This window comes from Taeniopygia guttata, chromosome 13 (genome assembly GCF_048771995.1).
Source record: "Taeniopygia guttata chromosome 13, bTaeGut7.mat, whole genome shotgun sequence".
NCBI classification, from domain to species: domain Eukaryota; kingdom Metazoa; phylum Chordata; class Aves; order Passeriformes; family Estrildidae; genus Taeniopygia; species Taeniopygia guttata.
The window spans coordinates 9636533-9653601 of record NC_133038.1 but is presented as its reverse complement, the minus strand read 5'-3'; the positions used below and the strand labels follow the sequence as shown (position 1 = coordinate 9653601).

General features: G+C 47.7%; 1 protein-coding gene across 1 annotated transcript; it reads right to left on the bottom strand.

Annotated features, from left to right (window-relative positions):
- Positions 1 to 780: 780 nt before the first annotated feature.
- Positions 781 to 15220, bottom strand: SLC26A2 (solute carrier family 26 member 2). Its single transcript, XM_002192672.5, has 3 exons — positions 14500 to 15220; positions 8847 to 9485; positions 781 to 6592 (listed from the first exon to the last, which is right to left on the bottom strand). The coding sequence occupies exons 2-3, from the start codon at positions 9471 to 9473 to the stop codon at positions 5102 to 5104; spliced, it is 2118 nt and encodes a 705-aa protein (XP_002192708.5). The 5' UTR covers positions 9474 to 9485; positions 14500 to 15220; the 3' UTR covers positions 781 to 5101.
- Positions 15221 to 17069: the final 1849 nt, after the last annotated feature.

Here is a 17069-nt window from a genome sequence, read left to right as displayed (position 1 = left end):
CTCTGCTATCCAGGAGCAAACTCCTGCAGGAATTTCCACCACCCAGTGCTCCTTCTACTCTGCTGGCACCAACACAGAAAGTGCAGCCTGTGCACAGAGGTCCCCTGAGGTAAAAGGCATCCTCAGGTAAAAGCTGAGCCACGCTGGGCCAGGAAAGTCTTTTCCACAAGTCAAGGACACCCCTGCAGAAATGTCACAGGACCTGCCCAGAACTGCCCTCACAGCTGCTCGCAGGTTTTTTCTGGCTCGTCCTGGCCATGAGCTGAGCAAGGCACAGGACCTGGGAGAGAATCCCAGAGTCCAAGGGAAGGGACCCACAAGGACCATCAAAGTCCAGCCCCAAAATCCCACCCTGGGCATCCCTGGGAGCGCTGCCCAAACCCTCCTGCAGCTCTGGCAGCCTTGGGGCCGAGCCTGGGCAGTGCCAGCACCCTCTGGGATAAGAAACTTTCCTAAAATCCAACTTAAGCCTCCCTGCACAGCTTGGTTTATCTCAAGGAGCGCTGAAGCACACGGCAGCAATTTTGCAAGGCTGAGTGTGTGATAGCAGGAGCTGTAACTACACCTATTGTAAAGTGCAAGCAGCACCAAACCTGGCAATTTCCACACCTCAGGAATTCAGTCCTGGCCCACAGGAGGGTGCTGCTCCCTGGCACATGGCACATCACTGTCCCCACACGCTGATTTTGGCTATTGATGCCACCACAAACCCTGTCCTGGCTGCACAGAGCAGCTGGGGCAGAGCAAGGTGAAAGTGCCATCAGTCAGTGACAACAAAAAAACCCATAAATATCATCTTTTAATCGTGCAGAAGAAATCCCAGTGATTTTATCAGATTTGACAGAAAAATCTCATGCTAACAAATCTCCAGTGCCAAAAAGGCACATGAACAGTAAAAACAGCAATGGGTACAGCTCAGACAGGACAGGACACAGAGAGAGCCACCACCAGGCAGGGGATGGGCACAGAACTGAGGGCAGGATGGGGATAAAATCAAATTTTCCCTACAAACCTGTGGTTGGTGAGCCCAGCACTGAGGCAGGGGCTGGTGGCAGCACCTCTGTCCCCACCCTGGGCACTCAGTTCAGTGTTCAGGAGCTTTGGCTTTATCAAAAGATCATGAAAACTGAGCAGCAGGTCACATGGAACAGCAGCACACACAGCTTCTTCTGTTTACAGTCAATATTCGGTGTCTTGCAGCAAAACACAGGAAGGAGCAGCAGGAGGGTGGAGGCTGGTCCTGCAGGAAATCAGCATCACTGAATCCCAGCCTGGCAGTGTCACTGTGAAACCCAAAATGAGCCCCCCGTGCCCACTGCAGTGCCAGTCCCTGTTTTGTGAGGGGGACTGAAAATGGGTTTTGTGTCAGAACACCCAGACAGGTGAAACATTTCCAGGAAAAAACAGAGCCTGGTATTCAGCAGGAGAGTGCTAAAGAGATTTCCAGTGCAGCTGAGACCGAGAGTTCATTTCCATAACGCGCTGTTGTTGTCATTAATGAACGTGCTAATGATCTCTTAATTCTTCATTAAAACTGATAATTGCTGATTGGGACATTTGGGAACAGAGCTGAACTGATTTATACCAGCTTCCAGTCTGGCCTGGGGTTCTGCACCTGGGAGGAACATCCCTGCTCCAGGTGATGGAGAGCCCAAACCCAATGGTTCTTCCCAAATTCACAACTCCAGGGGATGGGGGAAGGCACAGGGAGCTGTGAGTATGGCAGATTTCCCCTTAAAAAAACAACCACGTGCCCACCACATTTCATTTAAAACAGCAGAAGGCAGGAGAGGAATATCACAAAAGGATAAATGGAGAGATCCAGCTGCTGCATCCATCACACAGCAGCAAAATATAAATATATAAATATATGGATTCCTTTATAAAACAAATGCTTTAGAGGAAAAGTTTCCAATCAGTGATCCCAGATTCCTAAAGATAAAATTGGATTGCTTCAAAGTGTCCATAAGCAAAGTCAAGTAAAATGTGTTGCTTGCCAGTAGGCTCAAATCAGATTCATGTCACTGCTAAAAAACAATTCCAGGCCCAAGAGGAACAGGGCTGAAACCCCTTGTTCTAAGAAATTCCAGCCATAATAAGCTTTAATCTCCAGTTAATTCCCAACAACTCCCTATTGCACTGAACTCTCTGACAAATGGCATTTATTTCAGTTCCCTTTTAGCCAGGGTAGTGTGCATTAGTTGATACTTATTAATTTTAAATAAGAGCATTAAAAGTTGGTTTTTTTGTTTTTGGGGTTTTTTTTTTTTGTTTGTTTGTTTTTTTTTTGGCTGCTTTTGCTGTTGCATTTTAATAGTTTCTTGTGTTTCGCTAGAAATGAAACTTGGAGGCTGCACAAACAGCACTGAGGCCAAATGCAACATGCTCCAGGTAATGTTCAGCACATCTTTTAGATATAATTTAATTACCTGAAAAATAATTTTATTACTGTTTTATTGTGCTTTTATGTAAATAAATACCCAGGAGCCACAAATACACATCTCACTACTCGTGGGAAGTGGGTCCTTTTTGGAGTTAACACTGCTTTCCTCCCTTCCTGGCAAGAATGGTAAGAATGGATTTGCAAAACCATCTTTCAATAAATAAAGGTTTGGAGTTTGGTTACACAAACATGCTCACGGTCACAGGTGAAAAAAATCTCCACCTGGGCAGCATGGAAAGAACATGGGGGAGAGAGGAAGAGGCAAGAATCACCCAAAGCAGTTTTTATTTGACTTTTGTCCCACTGGTGGTTGATTTGCCCTGATCTTCCTCCTCTCCTGTGTCCTGCCCATGCTTCAGAGCAAAGGGGTGAGAGAAAGCAGCTGCAGGCAGGCAGGAATATTTGCAATAACAAATAAAACATTTGCAACCACCACCTGCTGTCCTTTTTCATCAGCACTTTCTGTGCTTCTAGCCTGCTCTGCCCTCTGGCAAAACAGGAGTTAAAAATCAGCATTTCAAAGGAGGTTTTTCTTCAAAGTTCCAGAGATTGTTTCTGATCATGTGAATAAACTGTGCTGCAAAGGGACTCCCCATACCCTGGCACTGCCACCCCCGTGGGGACAAACCTGCCCACAAACCAAGTTTGGTTCAAAACTGAAATACAGCCTAAAAATGTGACCCTGCTCACTGCTCTGAGTGAGCCCAATCCTCCCTGGCAGTGCCAGGTCAGTGCTCACAGCTCCCCAAACTGCACAAAGCATCCTCAGCCCAGAATCAAAATGCTCGTGCAGGAGGTTATGGCAGCGAGGGAAAAATTCAGCAGAATTTGGGATTCATCTCCTTCAGAAAGAGGCCCCAGGGCTGAGGCAGAACATCTGTGGGGTTTGAACAGAGCAGATTTTATCCAGCGACACACAGAGGCTTCTTTCCTCACCAGTGCCAGTTCTAGGATGTGCAGTGGGTGGGTATCAGTGAGGGTCTCCTTTTCCCTCACCTCCCCCAGCACTTCTATGCTGCTCTGCTGTCCTCAAAAATGCAGTAAATTCAGTTAACACAAAAAGGACTCATCTTCCTGCTGCCTCATCCTTCTCTGAGGCTCCCAGAGTGAAGTGCTCCGTGGCATTCAGCTTTCACAGAAAGAACAGAATAGTTACTGGTCCTTGCTCAGAAAAAAAAAAACCAACCCAACAAAACAGCTTAAACTCAAAATCTCTTTCTATTTAGTAAACATTTCACAGTTCATATTGGATTTTACACTTTTTTTTTACTTCTGACTCATTATTTTTGAATTATTAAGGATGAGAATATTGTCTGTTCACAGCACCTTTCCCTTTTAAAAGCTGTGAAGCACCTGAAATTCAGATTGTAAACTCCTCTGGGAGGAAAGCACCCTCTTCCAGGGATGTGTGCTGTGTATAGCTGGTATTCAGGAAAAGTGTTAATCTCTCAATTCTGCCTTCACAATTGTATTCTACTGCTGTGAGGAAAGCAGTAAAAAATCCTGCCCTTGTATTTTAGCATGAAGAACAGGCACTCTTCACTTCCACAGAATTTAAAATCAAAGTAAAAAGCTCTATTTATACTGACCTGGTTAAAAAAAAAAGCTCAGGAAAGAATTTTCCTGGCTCCTTTTCCAATGGTCTGTGCACTCCCAAGGCATAAAGTCCAGGACAGAGCGAAGGGTTTATAGCCAATAAATCCTGCATTCCTGCACAAAGTCTGTGTGACATGGACACATTTGGGCAGATGCTGAATAATCTATTTGTCCCTTTTCACTTTGGTGCCTGTGATTCTCTGTACCTGGCATAAAAAACAGCCTAGAAGGGACTTTTTTTGGTTACAATTAAAGAGCTAGATATTTTCCATATCTAACGTTCACAGTTCTAAAGAGCTCCTAAATATTAGGAAAATAATTGACTGGCCATAGGAATTAATCAGACTTCTAAAGAGTCATCTATGAAAAAAAAATTCATTAAAATCAAGCTGGAGAGGCAGCATTTCCATGGGCACAGGCCTGTGGAGAAATGAGATAACCATGTCCTTGTGGCCTGGCTGAATTAGGAGGCAGTGCCAAAACCTCTGGAGGTGAGAGGTGCTTGGTTAGAAGATATTCATTAAGATATTTTCCTGCATGTTTAGGTTTGATTTCCCTATCTGAGATCCAGGGAGGTTGCAAATTCAAGCACTGCCCAGCAAAGACCAGAGCAAACAGTCCCTGGCAGCCATTCCTTGGCAAACACAAGGGTGTGCTGATGGAAAGCAATGCCACAATGAGGGATGAGAAATTAGTTGCCTCATTCTTCAGCTGGACAGGATGCCCAGACTACTCCAAAATCCCACTCCATCCTCAAGGACAGGGTGGCAAAAAAGACTTGATCACAAGTTAAGTTAAGAGTGGAACTGAGACACGGAAAGCTCCAGAGAGGAGCTGTGAGATGAACTACGCAGTCAAGATCTGCAGACTGGCCACAATCAAGTGAAGAAGTGCCTTCATTCAGCACCTCCCATGGAATCACCACCCCTGGCAGGTAAATCCAGAGAGATTTCCCAGTACCAGTGTGCTGGCTCCACCCTGCCCTGCTACCTGAGCACACCCAGATCAATTCCACAGACACACAGACATGTTTGCCAGCCTTCGTTCCAATCTCTTTCCGCGCTAGTTCTTGGAAGCACCGTGCGTGCCCAGGGCAAAATCCACGGCCTGGTGCACGCTGTGGAAGAGCAGGTGGTCCTCCCCCTGCTTGAAGAGCTCCCCTCGGAGCAGGGAGCTCCTGACGGAAGGGCTGCACTGGGCCAGCAGCACCTGGACCCCGATGTCCCCGTAGTCCTTGCAGACCTCCTTGAGCGCGCGGATCCCGGCCGTGTCCAGGAACTGCACGGCGCAGCAGTCGATCACTATGGTGTGAAACCCCACAGGTTCTGACCCAAAATCCCTGGGGATGCTGCTCTGCTTGGCCCCGGACGCCGCCTCCTTCTCCTTGAGCATCCTTTTCTCTGCTTTCTTCTTGGCTGCCTTCACCCACATGGGGTTAACCCCAGTTTGCTTGTAGAGGGTGGATTTGAAGCACTCCTTGTTGATGTAGTAGATGGGGGCCTCGAAGCGGAACACCACGACCCCAGGCTTGGTTTGCAGGTTCTTGTAGGCAGAGAGGGACTCGTAGGTCTCTGACTCGGCCACCCAGCCCAGCAGCGGCGCCTCTGGCCGCTGCGTGCGGAAGATGACGCAGAGCATGGAGAAGCAAACCCCCACCAGGAGCCCGATCTCGGTGCTGATGAGCGCCGTGGCCGCCATGGTGACCCCCCAGATCACCGTGTCCACCCTGCTCAGGTGCCACATCTTGGGCAGGTCCCTGAACTTGCGCAGGGCCCCGCGGAGGCTGGCGATGGTTATGACGGCGAGGACGCATTTCTGCAGCGAGTAAAACAAAGGCGCGATCACCAGGAGGACCAGGAGGATCACCAAGCTGGTCACCATGCCGGACACCTGGGTCCTACAGCCCGTGGACTCCTTGACCAGGGTCTTGGCGAGAGCTGCGCTGGTTGTGAAGCAGTGGAAGAAGGAGGGGATGATGTTGCAGAAGCCGATGGCGTACATCTCTTGGTTGGCCCTCACGGAGTAGCCGTGCTTCTTGGCAAACATCTCCGAGAGGGACACGGTGATGGCAAAGCCAATGATGGCAATGGGGATGGCATCCAAGGCCACGCTGGGAATCAGGGTCCAGACTGGAGGGCGCGGCGGCAGAAACCCAGTGGGGATGTGCCCAGAAATGCTGGAGCCGTAATTCTCCTTCAGCTTCCCAAAGTGAGATGCCAGAGTGGCTGCCACAACCACAAAGAGCTCCACCGGAACCGGAGCCTTGAGCTTGGATTTGAAGCGCTCGTTCAGCTCCTTGCCTGGGATGAGCACCAGGAAGCACAAGAGGCTGGTGATGAGGTCACAGGCGTTGGTCCTGTGGATGCTCCTGAAGATGTTTATCCAGGTGGTGAAGATGGAGCCAACGCCCCCGCTCCGAGGAAGGTCCAGGCCCAGCAGGTACTTGACTTGTGAGGTCAGGACAGTGATGGAGGCCCCTGTGACAAACCCACTCAGCAGCGAGTCCGAGAGGTAGACGGAGACAAAGCCCACTTGGAAGAAACCCATGGCCACCTGGAAGGAACCAACCGCACACGACACGTCAGGACAAATCCCACAGATTTTGTCAGCTGGGATAGAAAAACCCAACATTGTGCATGGCCCTGCAGGATGAGGCGTGGTCTGAGCAGGGAGAAAAGTCTCCAGTACTCAAACCAGGCTTTTTGGGGGTCTTCATCCCCTGAACAAATGTTTATTGTTTGCTCTGCTAATTACCCTGGTGGGGAAAAAAGAAAAAAAGAAAAACCTAGGGGGAAAAAAAACTAAACCCCACATTTGAAATACTGTCTGTATTTGCCATTTCTTTTTCTGTTCCTCTAAACTCTGGGAACTTTGCAAGGATCTAAAACCTTCCTGGTGGCCTTTGTCTGCCTTGCACTGGAGTTCAGAGCCTGCAATAAAATCACAGCTTGTGGGGTGACAACTGTCCTTTGCACTGCAGAAAGTCTGGTGACTCTGACTCAGAAACTCTGTGAGCTACAAACTCCTCTGCTGCAGATCATAAAAACAGAGATAAGTGGGAACTCCATAAGAATCTCAATTACTGAAGATAAGGCAGGTTTGCAACCTGGACTGGCTGAAATCAGCTCACAGCTCTCAAAAAGGCTCCCTCCTAGCCTTGATAATTAATTCAAGGTTGTTCTAAGTGTAAAACATCAATAATAATCAGCTTATCTAGTTAGTATTAACTGGTGTGAGAAGATTTTCTTTTTATGATTTGATTGTAAAATTTCTGATACAAAGACTATGTGATTTTGTTTGGAAAAAAAAAACATAATTGAGGGTGTTTGCCTGTAGAGAATATGCCTAATATTCAGAGGGACTGAAGATAAACTGATCTGATTTCTTCAGATAAAGAAACTTAATTGTATTTGTACTTGCAAAGACTATTGAGTGCAATTCACAACTCCAAAACTGCACCCATCCCACAGGGATGAAAGATGAAACCCAAAATCCAGTGTTGCCTGGGAGGCCCAGAATATTTCTGAAATAACTCAACAGGAACTTGCAGTACAAAAATGTCCCAGGTTGTGCCCAAAACCTGTGTTTTAAAGTATCACAAACATGTTTTGTTCCCCTCCTATATATTTTGATTGGCTATCACCCTGGACAGATGAGAACACATGAATGTGAACTCACAAACTCAAATACCACAGCTCTGCAGTACAGCTAAAAATAATCCCATTCTGGTTAATGTATAAGACTCTAAAAACAAGGATACCTGCTTTAATTTAGGCAAGCAGCAAGTTCTAGAAAATAACTAGAGGTAATTTACATATTTTCTTCTAGTTATATTCTATATAATATTTTATATAATATAGAATATATTATATTCTAATACATAATATTAGAATATTCTTCTATATAATAGTCTAATATATTACAATATTAGAAGAAAATATATAAACTATGTAAAACTAGAAAAGTTTGACAGAGAAATACAATAACCCTTACCAACCAATGAACAGAGTTTCACTAGACTACTAAACAATTACATTCAAACACAGTAGCTTCTAATACCATAGAAAAATGAACTCTCCATAATAAAAAATTTAATATTCTGCACAAAACCCCAGATGTCTAGTCTCATTTCCATCTCTAAAACGAGGCCAACAGCTCCAGCTCTTGTGTCCCACTGTGGAAGCACATTTCTCTCCCTCACAGGATTTTTCATAGAGGTGAACAGAGAGAAATTAAAGAGAAAACAATTCCTATTTCTGCTCCTTGTTTTTCCTATGTGGAATGTGTTTGGAGAATTGTTTATCTGGGATGAGTGTTTGGTTGGATTCTGGTGAGGATTGTTTGAGCCTGGTGGCCAATCCAACCCACCTGGGGCTGGACTCTCGTGAGAGGGTCATGAGTTGTGGAGGATTATATATAGAGTCAGAGAAAGTAGTGTGTAGTTTGAGTATCCTCCTTATATATAGTATATTAATTTATTTTAGCATAGTTATAATAAAGAAATCATTCAGCATTCTGAATTGAGTCAGACATCGTCATTCCTTCCCGTTGGGTTCACCTGCATTTACAATATCCCACCTACCTATCACTGGGCCCATTAATGTGTTCCCACTTCTCTGCATTATTTTGACCAGGTGCAATTCCCTTGTAAAACCAGTTTTGCAAAAGCATGAAGTGCTTTTTTTCTCAGCGTGTCACTGGCTGTAAAAAAGCCACTTTTTAAGTAACAGACCTTTACAGGCAGGCAAAATCATTGTGTTAAAAACCAAACCACAACCCAGGAGGGACGCAGAGCAGCTGCCCTTACCTGGTACACGCCGGAGATGAAGGTGATGGTGGCGGCCACGGCCATGGCGTAGCAGCCCCTGTCACAGAGCGGCTCTGTCCCGTTGCTGCTGCCGTTCCCGAGCCCTCCCAGGCCTGGCACGGCACTGGGCACAGCTGGCTGCAGCTGGTAGCCAGCCCTCTCCACCTCCCTGTCCACCACCTGCCCCAGCATCAGGCACACCACGCCGAAGATGCTGACGGAGATGTGGCGGGAGGTGCCGAAGATGCAGTAAATGATGCAGGAGAAAAAGGAGGTGTAAAGGCCATAAATGGGCTCCAGCCCTGCCAGCAGGGAGTAGGCAATGGATTGTGGGACCAGCAGGACCCCCACGATCACACCAGACATTACATCCCCCAGGAGATACTCCCTGAGTTTGTATTTAGGAAGCCACTGTAAGATGGGGAAAAACCCCAAAATGCAATCTTTAATTTTGGCTGGGGTGCAGCTGCAAGTTTCCTTTGCTTGCTTAACCAGCAGAGCCTTCATGTTCCTCTTCTTCTCTTGGGGTTCCAGGAACATTGTGTGATGGAAACTGCACTTGGCATCATCTCCTTCTGGCCCTTCCATCACTGCATGGATATGGTTGGTCTCTGTCGTCGCTGCCATCACCAGGACTCACTGAAAACACAAAGGAAGAGCATTAAATCAAAAAGGAATGTACAACGTGAGGCTTGAACACAGCATTTATGAAAAGCAAGGGCTGAAAGTGTCAGTTCAGCAGAGACAAAGCAATTTCCAAGCAAACTGGGAACCTCTCAGCTCGCTTGGGAATTGAGAAAATGGGATTTTCTCAAGGGAGCCTCCTCACTGTATCCCTGTGAGGCAAGGAATGACCTTTCCCAGGAGGGAAGCTGATATCCTGTGGAATACACTGCTGCTGGCAGGGTTGGGAAATGGACAGGAATGCAGCAGCACTGCCTTTCTGGGAGGCTTCCTTGAGAAAATCTCTGCCTGCAGCCTGTTCCACCTTGCAAAGCCAGACAGAGGGGTTATTGTAGTGCCACAGCCACTCCAGCTGCTGAAAATTAACTGCAAGTGGGACATTCCCAGAAAAGCACAGCTCGGTCTACATCTCCTGTGGGTTCTTTTGTTTAGGTTTTGTTTGTTTGTTTGTTTTGGTGGTTTTTTGTTTGGTTGGTTTTCAGGGGTTTTGTTTCTTTTTGTTTGTTTTTGTTTCTTTTTCTTTTTTAATGCAGTGATTTTGCCTGCCAAATACTGTAAAGGTTTGTTACCTAAGAAGTGGCTTTTTTACAGCCAATGACACACTAAAAAAATAAACACTTCCCACTTTTGCAAAACTGGTTTTACAAGGAAATTGCACCTGTTCAAAATAACGTACAGAAGTGGAAAACACATTAATGGGCACAGTGATAGGTAGGTGGGACACTTCTGCTGGAACTGGTGCTCTAGACCAAGCTGCCCACAGACAATAAAAGAGGGCAATTATACCACTAATTTAATATTGGGAACATATTGCCTGACTAGGAAAAAGCAAGACTTTGATGAGACAAACCCTAATGAAACTTGAGCATACCAAGAGACTCTCCCACCTGCAGAAAACATCCAGAATTCTCCAGGAAACTCCTTAAGCCCCAGTACCAGCAGTACAGTGAGGCCATTTCACTGGGGTGAGACCCAGCAAGAGAACCCTGAGAAGTGTCACTGCCAGGCTTCCCTTTCTGGCACTGCAGTCCCAGGGTGGCAGTGACAATGGTGACAATGTGGATTTGATGTGCTGCTCACGTCCCCTCCGTGCAGTGCAAACGTCAGCCAGAATACTGTCCAGGGACCGTTCACTGCTGAATTAATTGCCCAATTAATTGTCCAGTTGTCCTGAATTAATTGCACTGATTAATAAATTGCTACTGGAACTGGCAGTGCTAAGGACGCCACTTGAGTCTGCCTGTTCAGTTGATCACCATTTCACAAGTAGTTACAGCATCACAGAACTGTGGAGTCATTCAGGCTGGAAAATCCCTCTGAGATCTCCCAGTCCAACCACTCCCAGCAGTGCCAAGGCCTCCACTAACCCACGTCCCCAAGTGCCACATCTAAAGTCTTAAATCCCTGCAGGGATGGGGACTCCAGCATTTCCCTGGGCAGCTGTGCCAGGGCTGGACAGCCCTATTGGTACAGAAATATTTCCTAATTAAAACACTCCCTGCTACCATCCCTGCAGTGTGAATTTCCAAAGATATGGGAGGGAGAAGTGAGAGGAGTGACTTTGTGTGGTGCCTACTGCCTTAGGACAGCCTGAGCAGAAGGAACCCAAAGGGCAGAACCAGCTACAGAACTTAATATTTAGAATGGCTTCTTCAGAGGCTTCTAGAACCAATTAGAAAATAATTCCACCCAGCTAATCCAGCTGTGGTGTCCTTGTCCCTGGAGCTGCAGACATATCTAAAGCCAACACACGGCAGATGTTGGCAGAAAACACCAGGGAGGAGTTTCTGAGTTTCTGTTTCATCTCCTGCTCCAAGCTGGGACTCCCAAAGGTATTTCCACTCAGCACAGACCCAGACACGGAGCATCTCTTTGGTGGGTGAGCTCCTGCACCCTCCCAAAAAACAAACCCAGCCTCTCTTGCTGGCTGTGCCTGAACTGGTACTGAAAGGAGGGTTTCAAACACAGCCCCCAAACCATGGCAGCAGCAGGGATGGATTTTCTGTGTGACAGGGGCTGTATTCCTCCCTGCTGCAACATCCCAGGATCACTGAGGCTGGAAAAGCCCTCCCAGCCCTCCCAGCCCAAGCTGTGCTCAGTGGCTACCCTGTCCCCAGAACAGAGCACTGAGTGCCACACGAAGAATCAGGATCTTTAAAAGAAAAACCTGCACTGCAAGAAGGGACGTTCTGAAGATGATACAGCGATCACACCTGGAGGAGACCCCCACCCCGACCCTGCAGGTTTCCAATCTCCCCCACCTGTACAGGACTGCAAATGGTGCTCAGGGATGATTTACAGCCCTCACAACCCCCCAAACACACAGTGAGAATCGAGGGAGCATTACAAAGCCTGTGTCAGCTCTACTTTGCAAAAGTACATTTTGGAGCTGTATTTGCTCAAGACGTTTTATTTGTTTTACCAGCACAGAGTTACAAATCAAAAGGCCTCTCACCCACCCAAAGCTCAGCAAATCAACACTGTAAAAGCTGAGGGAAAAAAAAAAATCAAGTCAGACTACTTTTTATGTGTACCAATGAGTCTGTTTTCTGAGATTTTAGTAAAGATTTCAGGAGTGAGAATTCTTTTGATTCCTTCTGTCCCTCCTCTAAGACTTGTAGGCAGCTCACTCAAACCTGGGAATTTTCTGAAATGTGCCAAGACAAACCCCAGACAGCTCAGTTTGGTGCTGCTGTAAAATATCTGCATGGGAGGGGGTGCCTGGGTTTCAGTCGTGTCCAGACAGTAGGGAAATATTCTAAGTAAAAACCTTTTTGGCTCCAGAACTCTGAGCACATACTGGCTCTTTGTGCTGACTTGCATGTCAGTTTTCTCTCCATGCCATGAAAAGGACCTTTCAGCACACAGTCCCTGCCCCCTGCCACGTCAGGACAGTGGGAAATGACACAATTTCCAACACTGATTTCACCCTTTTCTGCCTCAAAGCACTGCCCTGTATTAATTTTGTAACCGTTAACCCAGGCTTGTCTAATAAAACTGGATTTCATTCTTACACATTTAAAAAAAAACTGAGAAAACATCTTTGGTTCATGGTTTGGACACTGAAGGACATTCTGTACATTTAACTTGAAAAAGGAGCTGCTGTGGTTTTTATTCTGAAAGCTGCCATTTACACACAACCTAGAATTCACTTTTATCACTCCTTTTGGCCTTCCAGGAGGCGTCTCACTGCCACAAACTTCACTTAAGATAAAAAAACTACAAGACAGAACTGAGGAAATTTCCAGTATCTGTTATCAACTGACTGCCATAGAATTAAGATACAGGGGAGGGCCTGAAGTCTCTAAAAACCATCAGACCTCCAGACTATTTCTGGAGCCCATCTGGGCCCTTCTTTCTGATCCCATCATGTGGCAGCATCTGCCTGGCTTCTGTTTTTGGGGGAGCACTACCTGCAGCCCAGGGCTGGCTTGGACTCCATTCATCTGCAGCACATCAGAGTCACCTTGAGAGTAAGAGAAAAATGGATTGTGAAGCTCTCTCACCTGCTGAAAGAACTGCCACAAGTTGAAACTTCAGATGTGAGCATTTCAGAATAGAAACTAAATCAAAAGTATTCTTTCTACAACACCCATCTCAGTTTTCCTTATTTTTCTACATTTAAGTTATCACTGTATGTGGTCACCCTCCACCCTCATGTACCCCTTTCTAGACAGAATTTACATGCACTAAAAACTAAAACCTATAATCTAAAAAGACATGAGGGATTTCTGGAGAATTGTAAAGAAGATGCAGGTGAATCAGAAATCCAAGTTCCACACAAATTGAACCAGACCTGGGCCCTTAGAAAATGTGCCCCCTAATATAACAGGAAAGAATATCACAGCATTTTGACAACTAAATCTTTGACCTTTCTCTTGTTGGACAATGACCTTTTTCAAATAAAGATTTTACTGTTGTGGATGAACAAGGAAATTCAATATTACCATGATAACACCCAGATAAGCACTGGAACAACACTGCCTGCACCTTGGAATTGGACAGAATCCTTCATATCCTCCAGCAAAACAGTCAAGCCACAAACATTTATTTCCACAAAGGACTGAAAATAGCATGAATAATGAAAACCACGTTTAAGGAACACATGTGGAAACTGAGCTGCCTGAATTCTGGCACAGGAACCAGCAGCCATCCACTCATGTGGGGAAAACCTGCAAAGCTGGACAACAAAATCTCGCTTTTGTGAAATATGGGATGTGCTCCTACGCTAAATATGGGATCTCCTCACTTCTCCCGAGCAGCAGCAGTGTCCTGCATTTTTGGGGAAGGTCCCATGGAATCAGCTCCCTGCTGGCAGCCAGATATTCCAGGGAATTGTGTCACCTCCCAAGGGCAGCGGAGCGTGCCCCGAAGCAGACCCCTCCAGCAGCCTTCATCCATCCCACCCGGATTTCTCAGGGAGACTTTGCCAAGGCTTTCAGCGAGTTATTCCTGTGTTGGGGTGCTTCTCCCAGCTTTTCTGTCAGCAGGGAAAGGTGGAGCACTGAGGATGGGCACAAAGGGATTATTTCCTCAGGCAGAAGCTGCCAGCTCAGCCTGGGGCATCCCAACTGCATCCCAACATCCACAGGGCTGGGAGAGATCCCAATGGAAACCCGCCGGGACTTCGATCGCGCTGGTTGCTGCGTTTTAATTAGGAAAATGCAACACAATTAATAAAAGCCTGCAGGAAGAACCCCTCAGACGGTGTACCCCCTGAAACCGCGGGGTGCGCTGAGCGCTTCGGAAGCCAAGGCAACATTTAGGCAGGGCGGAAAGGAAGTGAGAGCAACAACCAGCAACAACTCAGCCCTGAACGCCACATTCCCGTCCAGCCCCGGGTCCCGGCGCATTCCCGGCCAGCTCCTTGTGGCTGCCATGTGCGTCCTCCTCTCCTCCGCTCGCCCCGACCCGAGCCGGACCGCGCTGCTCCCCCCGAGCCTGCCCCGCTCCCTCCTCCGGTACTCACCGCCCGCGGCTCCCCGGGCACCGGGGCGGCTGGCACCGGCGGCAGGCGGAGGGACGGACGGAGGGACCGACACACGGACAGACAGAGGGACAGATGGAGGGACAGCCGGAGGGACCGACACACGGACAGACAGAGTTACAGACCGAGGGACAGACGGAGGGACAGCCGGAGGGACCGACACACGGACAGACAGAGTTACAGACCGAGGGACAGACGGAGGGACAGCCGGAGGGACCGACACACGGATAGACAGTTACAGATGGAGGGACGGAGTTACAGACGGAGGGACAGACACACCGATAGACAGAGTTATAGATGGAGGGACAGACGGAGGGACAGAGTTACAGACGGAGGGACAGACAAACGGACAGAGTTACAGATGGAGGAACAGACGGACAGAGTTACAGACCGAGGGACCGACACACGTACAGACAGAGTTACAGATGGACGGACAGACGGACGGACAGACCGAGGGACAGAGTTACAGACGGAGGGACAGAGTTACAGAGTTACAGATGGAGGAACAGACAGACAGAGTTACAGACAAAGGGACATAGTTACAGACGGAAGGACAGAGTTACAGACGGACATACAGCGTTTAGACAGACAGACGGAGGGACAGGCAGAGTTACAGAGCGAGGCACAGACGGAGGGCCAGCCACACGGACAGGCAGGGTTCCGGAAGGACAGACAGACCGACAGAGCCGCGGCGGTCCCGGCAGCACCGCCCCGCCGCGGGCAGGCAGGGCCGGGCCGGGCAGAGCCGCGCCCCTTCCATCCCCCCGGCCCCGGGGCGCTCCCCGAGGGATGCCGCGTGGGCAGCCAGGGAAAAGGCTGCTCCTGGTCCTTCACTGAGGACTCGGACCTTTTAAACTGAAAGGATAGGCTTGGTAATGTCAGGTGAAGTGAGATTAAACCTCGTGCAGGTGAGGAACCCCGGCACTCTCTGGCCCCTTTTTGCTCTGGGACACCGCTGGGATTCATTGAACAGCTGGGAAGGATCCTTGGCAATGTGTGTATTAAAAATCCCAGGTTTCTGTTAAGGTCTCTGGGCTGGGGGTTCGAGGTTGGAGGGGCCATGCCCAGCCCTGTCTGCCTTCCCTTTCCCAGTCACACAGAAAAGCAGATGTTTCATCTGAAGTCAAACATTGCCCAATATTTGCATTCCAGGTGGAACCTCGAATGCAAACTGTCATAAAACCCCATCAATACACAGCTGGAGCAAATGAAGCCAACTTCAAGCCTGCAGAATTCATGCTCTTGTCTTTCAGTCTTAAGCAAATGCTGTAAATCTTCCTGTAGAAATCCTGAATATTTCCATAGAAAACATTTCTCTTCTCCATGAGGGTTTATTAGATGTCATGGTAACCAGAACAGGCAATTGCTATGGAAATAGAAGAGCTCCCTACCTCTCCCCTGACTGTCCATTGTCAAAAACTTCAGTGACTGACTTCCCAATCCCTTTAGGGACTTCCACAGAAGTTTTAATTGAGTTTGAAGTATATGGTGACTCCAAGACAACCAGAGCAAAACCTTGGGAGGAGAGACATCTATGACAAAAGCATTCAAAGCATTGTGCAGGGACTCTGCAGAATCCTAATAAGAAATTACAAACCCAAGCAACAGGTGTTCCAGAATTTTCATTCTTGTTCTAGAAGTACAGGCTGTGGAAAACTTGGATCATCCAATACATCATGTCTTCATGGAAGAAACAGAGAAATAATGTCTTCTTGGAACATGATATAAAAAGAAAAAAGTCCCAAGCATTATTATATTTCTGGACCTTAAAAAAAATTAGTCTTTTTTTCTTCTTACTTTCAGACTGATTTTCTTTAAAATGGGTGGAAAAAATCCAAGCAATTATTTAAGGTAATTAAATAATTTCACTTCCAACTGCTTTCCTCTTCTTGAGGTATATTAAACTTTATGGTTAATATATTTCTGTGCTGAGGAAACCTTTGGCCTTGGAGAAATGAGCCTTTGGGCTCCTCACGCTCCAGAATCTCCTGCCAAGGAGCTGGGGTTTGCTGACACACAAATGCCAGCATGTGCCACCTGCCCGTCCCACTCAGCCTGCCTGGCAAACCTGCTGCTTCTCCAGATCACCACATCATCTTTGGGCTATCAAATCTCCACAGGCCAGTTGGTCAGACTGCAAAATGATCCTGGAAATTGCTTTGTTCCACCGAGCAGATACTCCTGGGCAGCCCTGGGAGCCCTCCCTCCTTGCCTTTTGTCCAGCCCCACGGTGCCCTGCTGCCACCTGGCTCATTGCTCTGCCTGTGGTGCTGTTATCAGCCCTCTGTCCACAAACCCCACAGGCAGTGCCTCTCCCTGGCTCTTCCCAGTCTTTCCCAGGCTCCCAGCTCAGCGTTATCACTCCGCAGATAAAGGCAGCCTGGGATTTCCCCCAGCTCTCGGCTGTTTTGTGCCACCTGGCTCCCAGCCTTGTGTGTAAGGAGCCTCCTGCCTTCAGTCCTATCCTCCTGGCACCTCCCAGCCCAGTGCCCTGGTCCTGCTGGTACAGCTCCGTGGGAGGATGGCTGAGTTATGCTGAAAGTGGTTAAAAA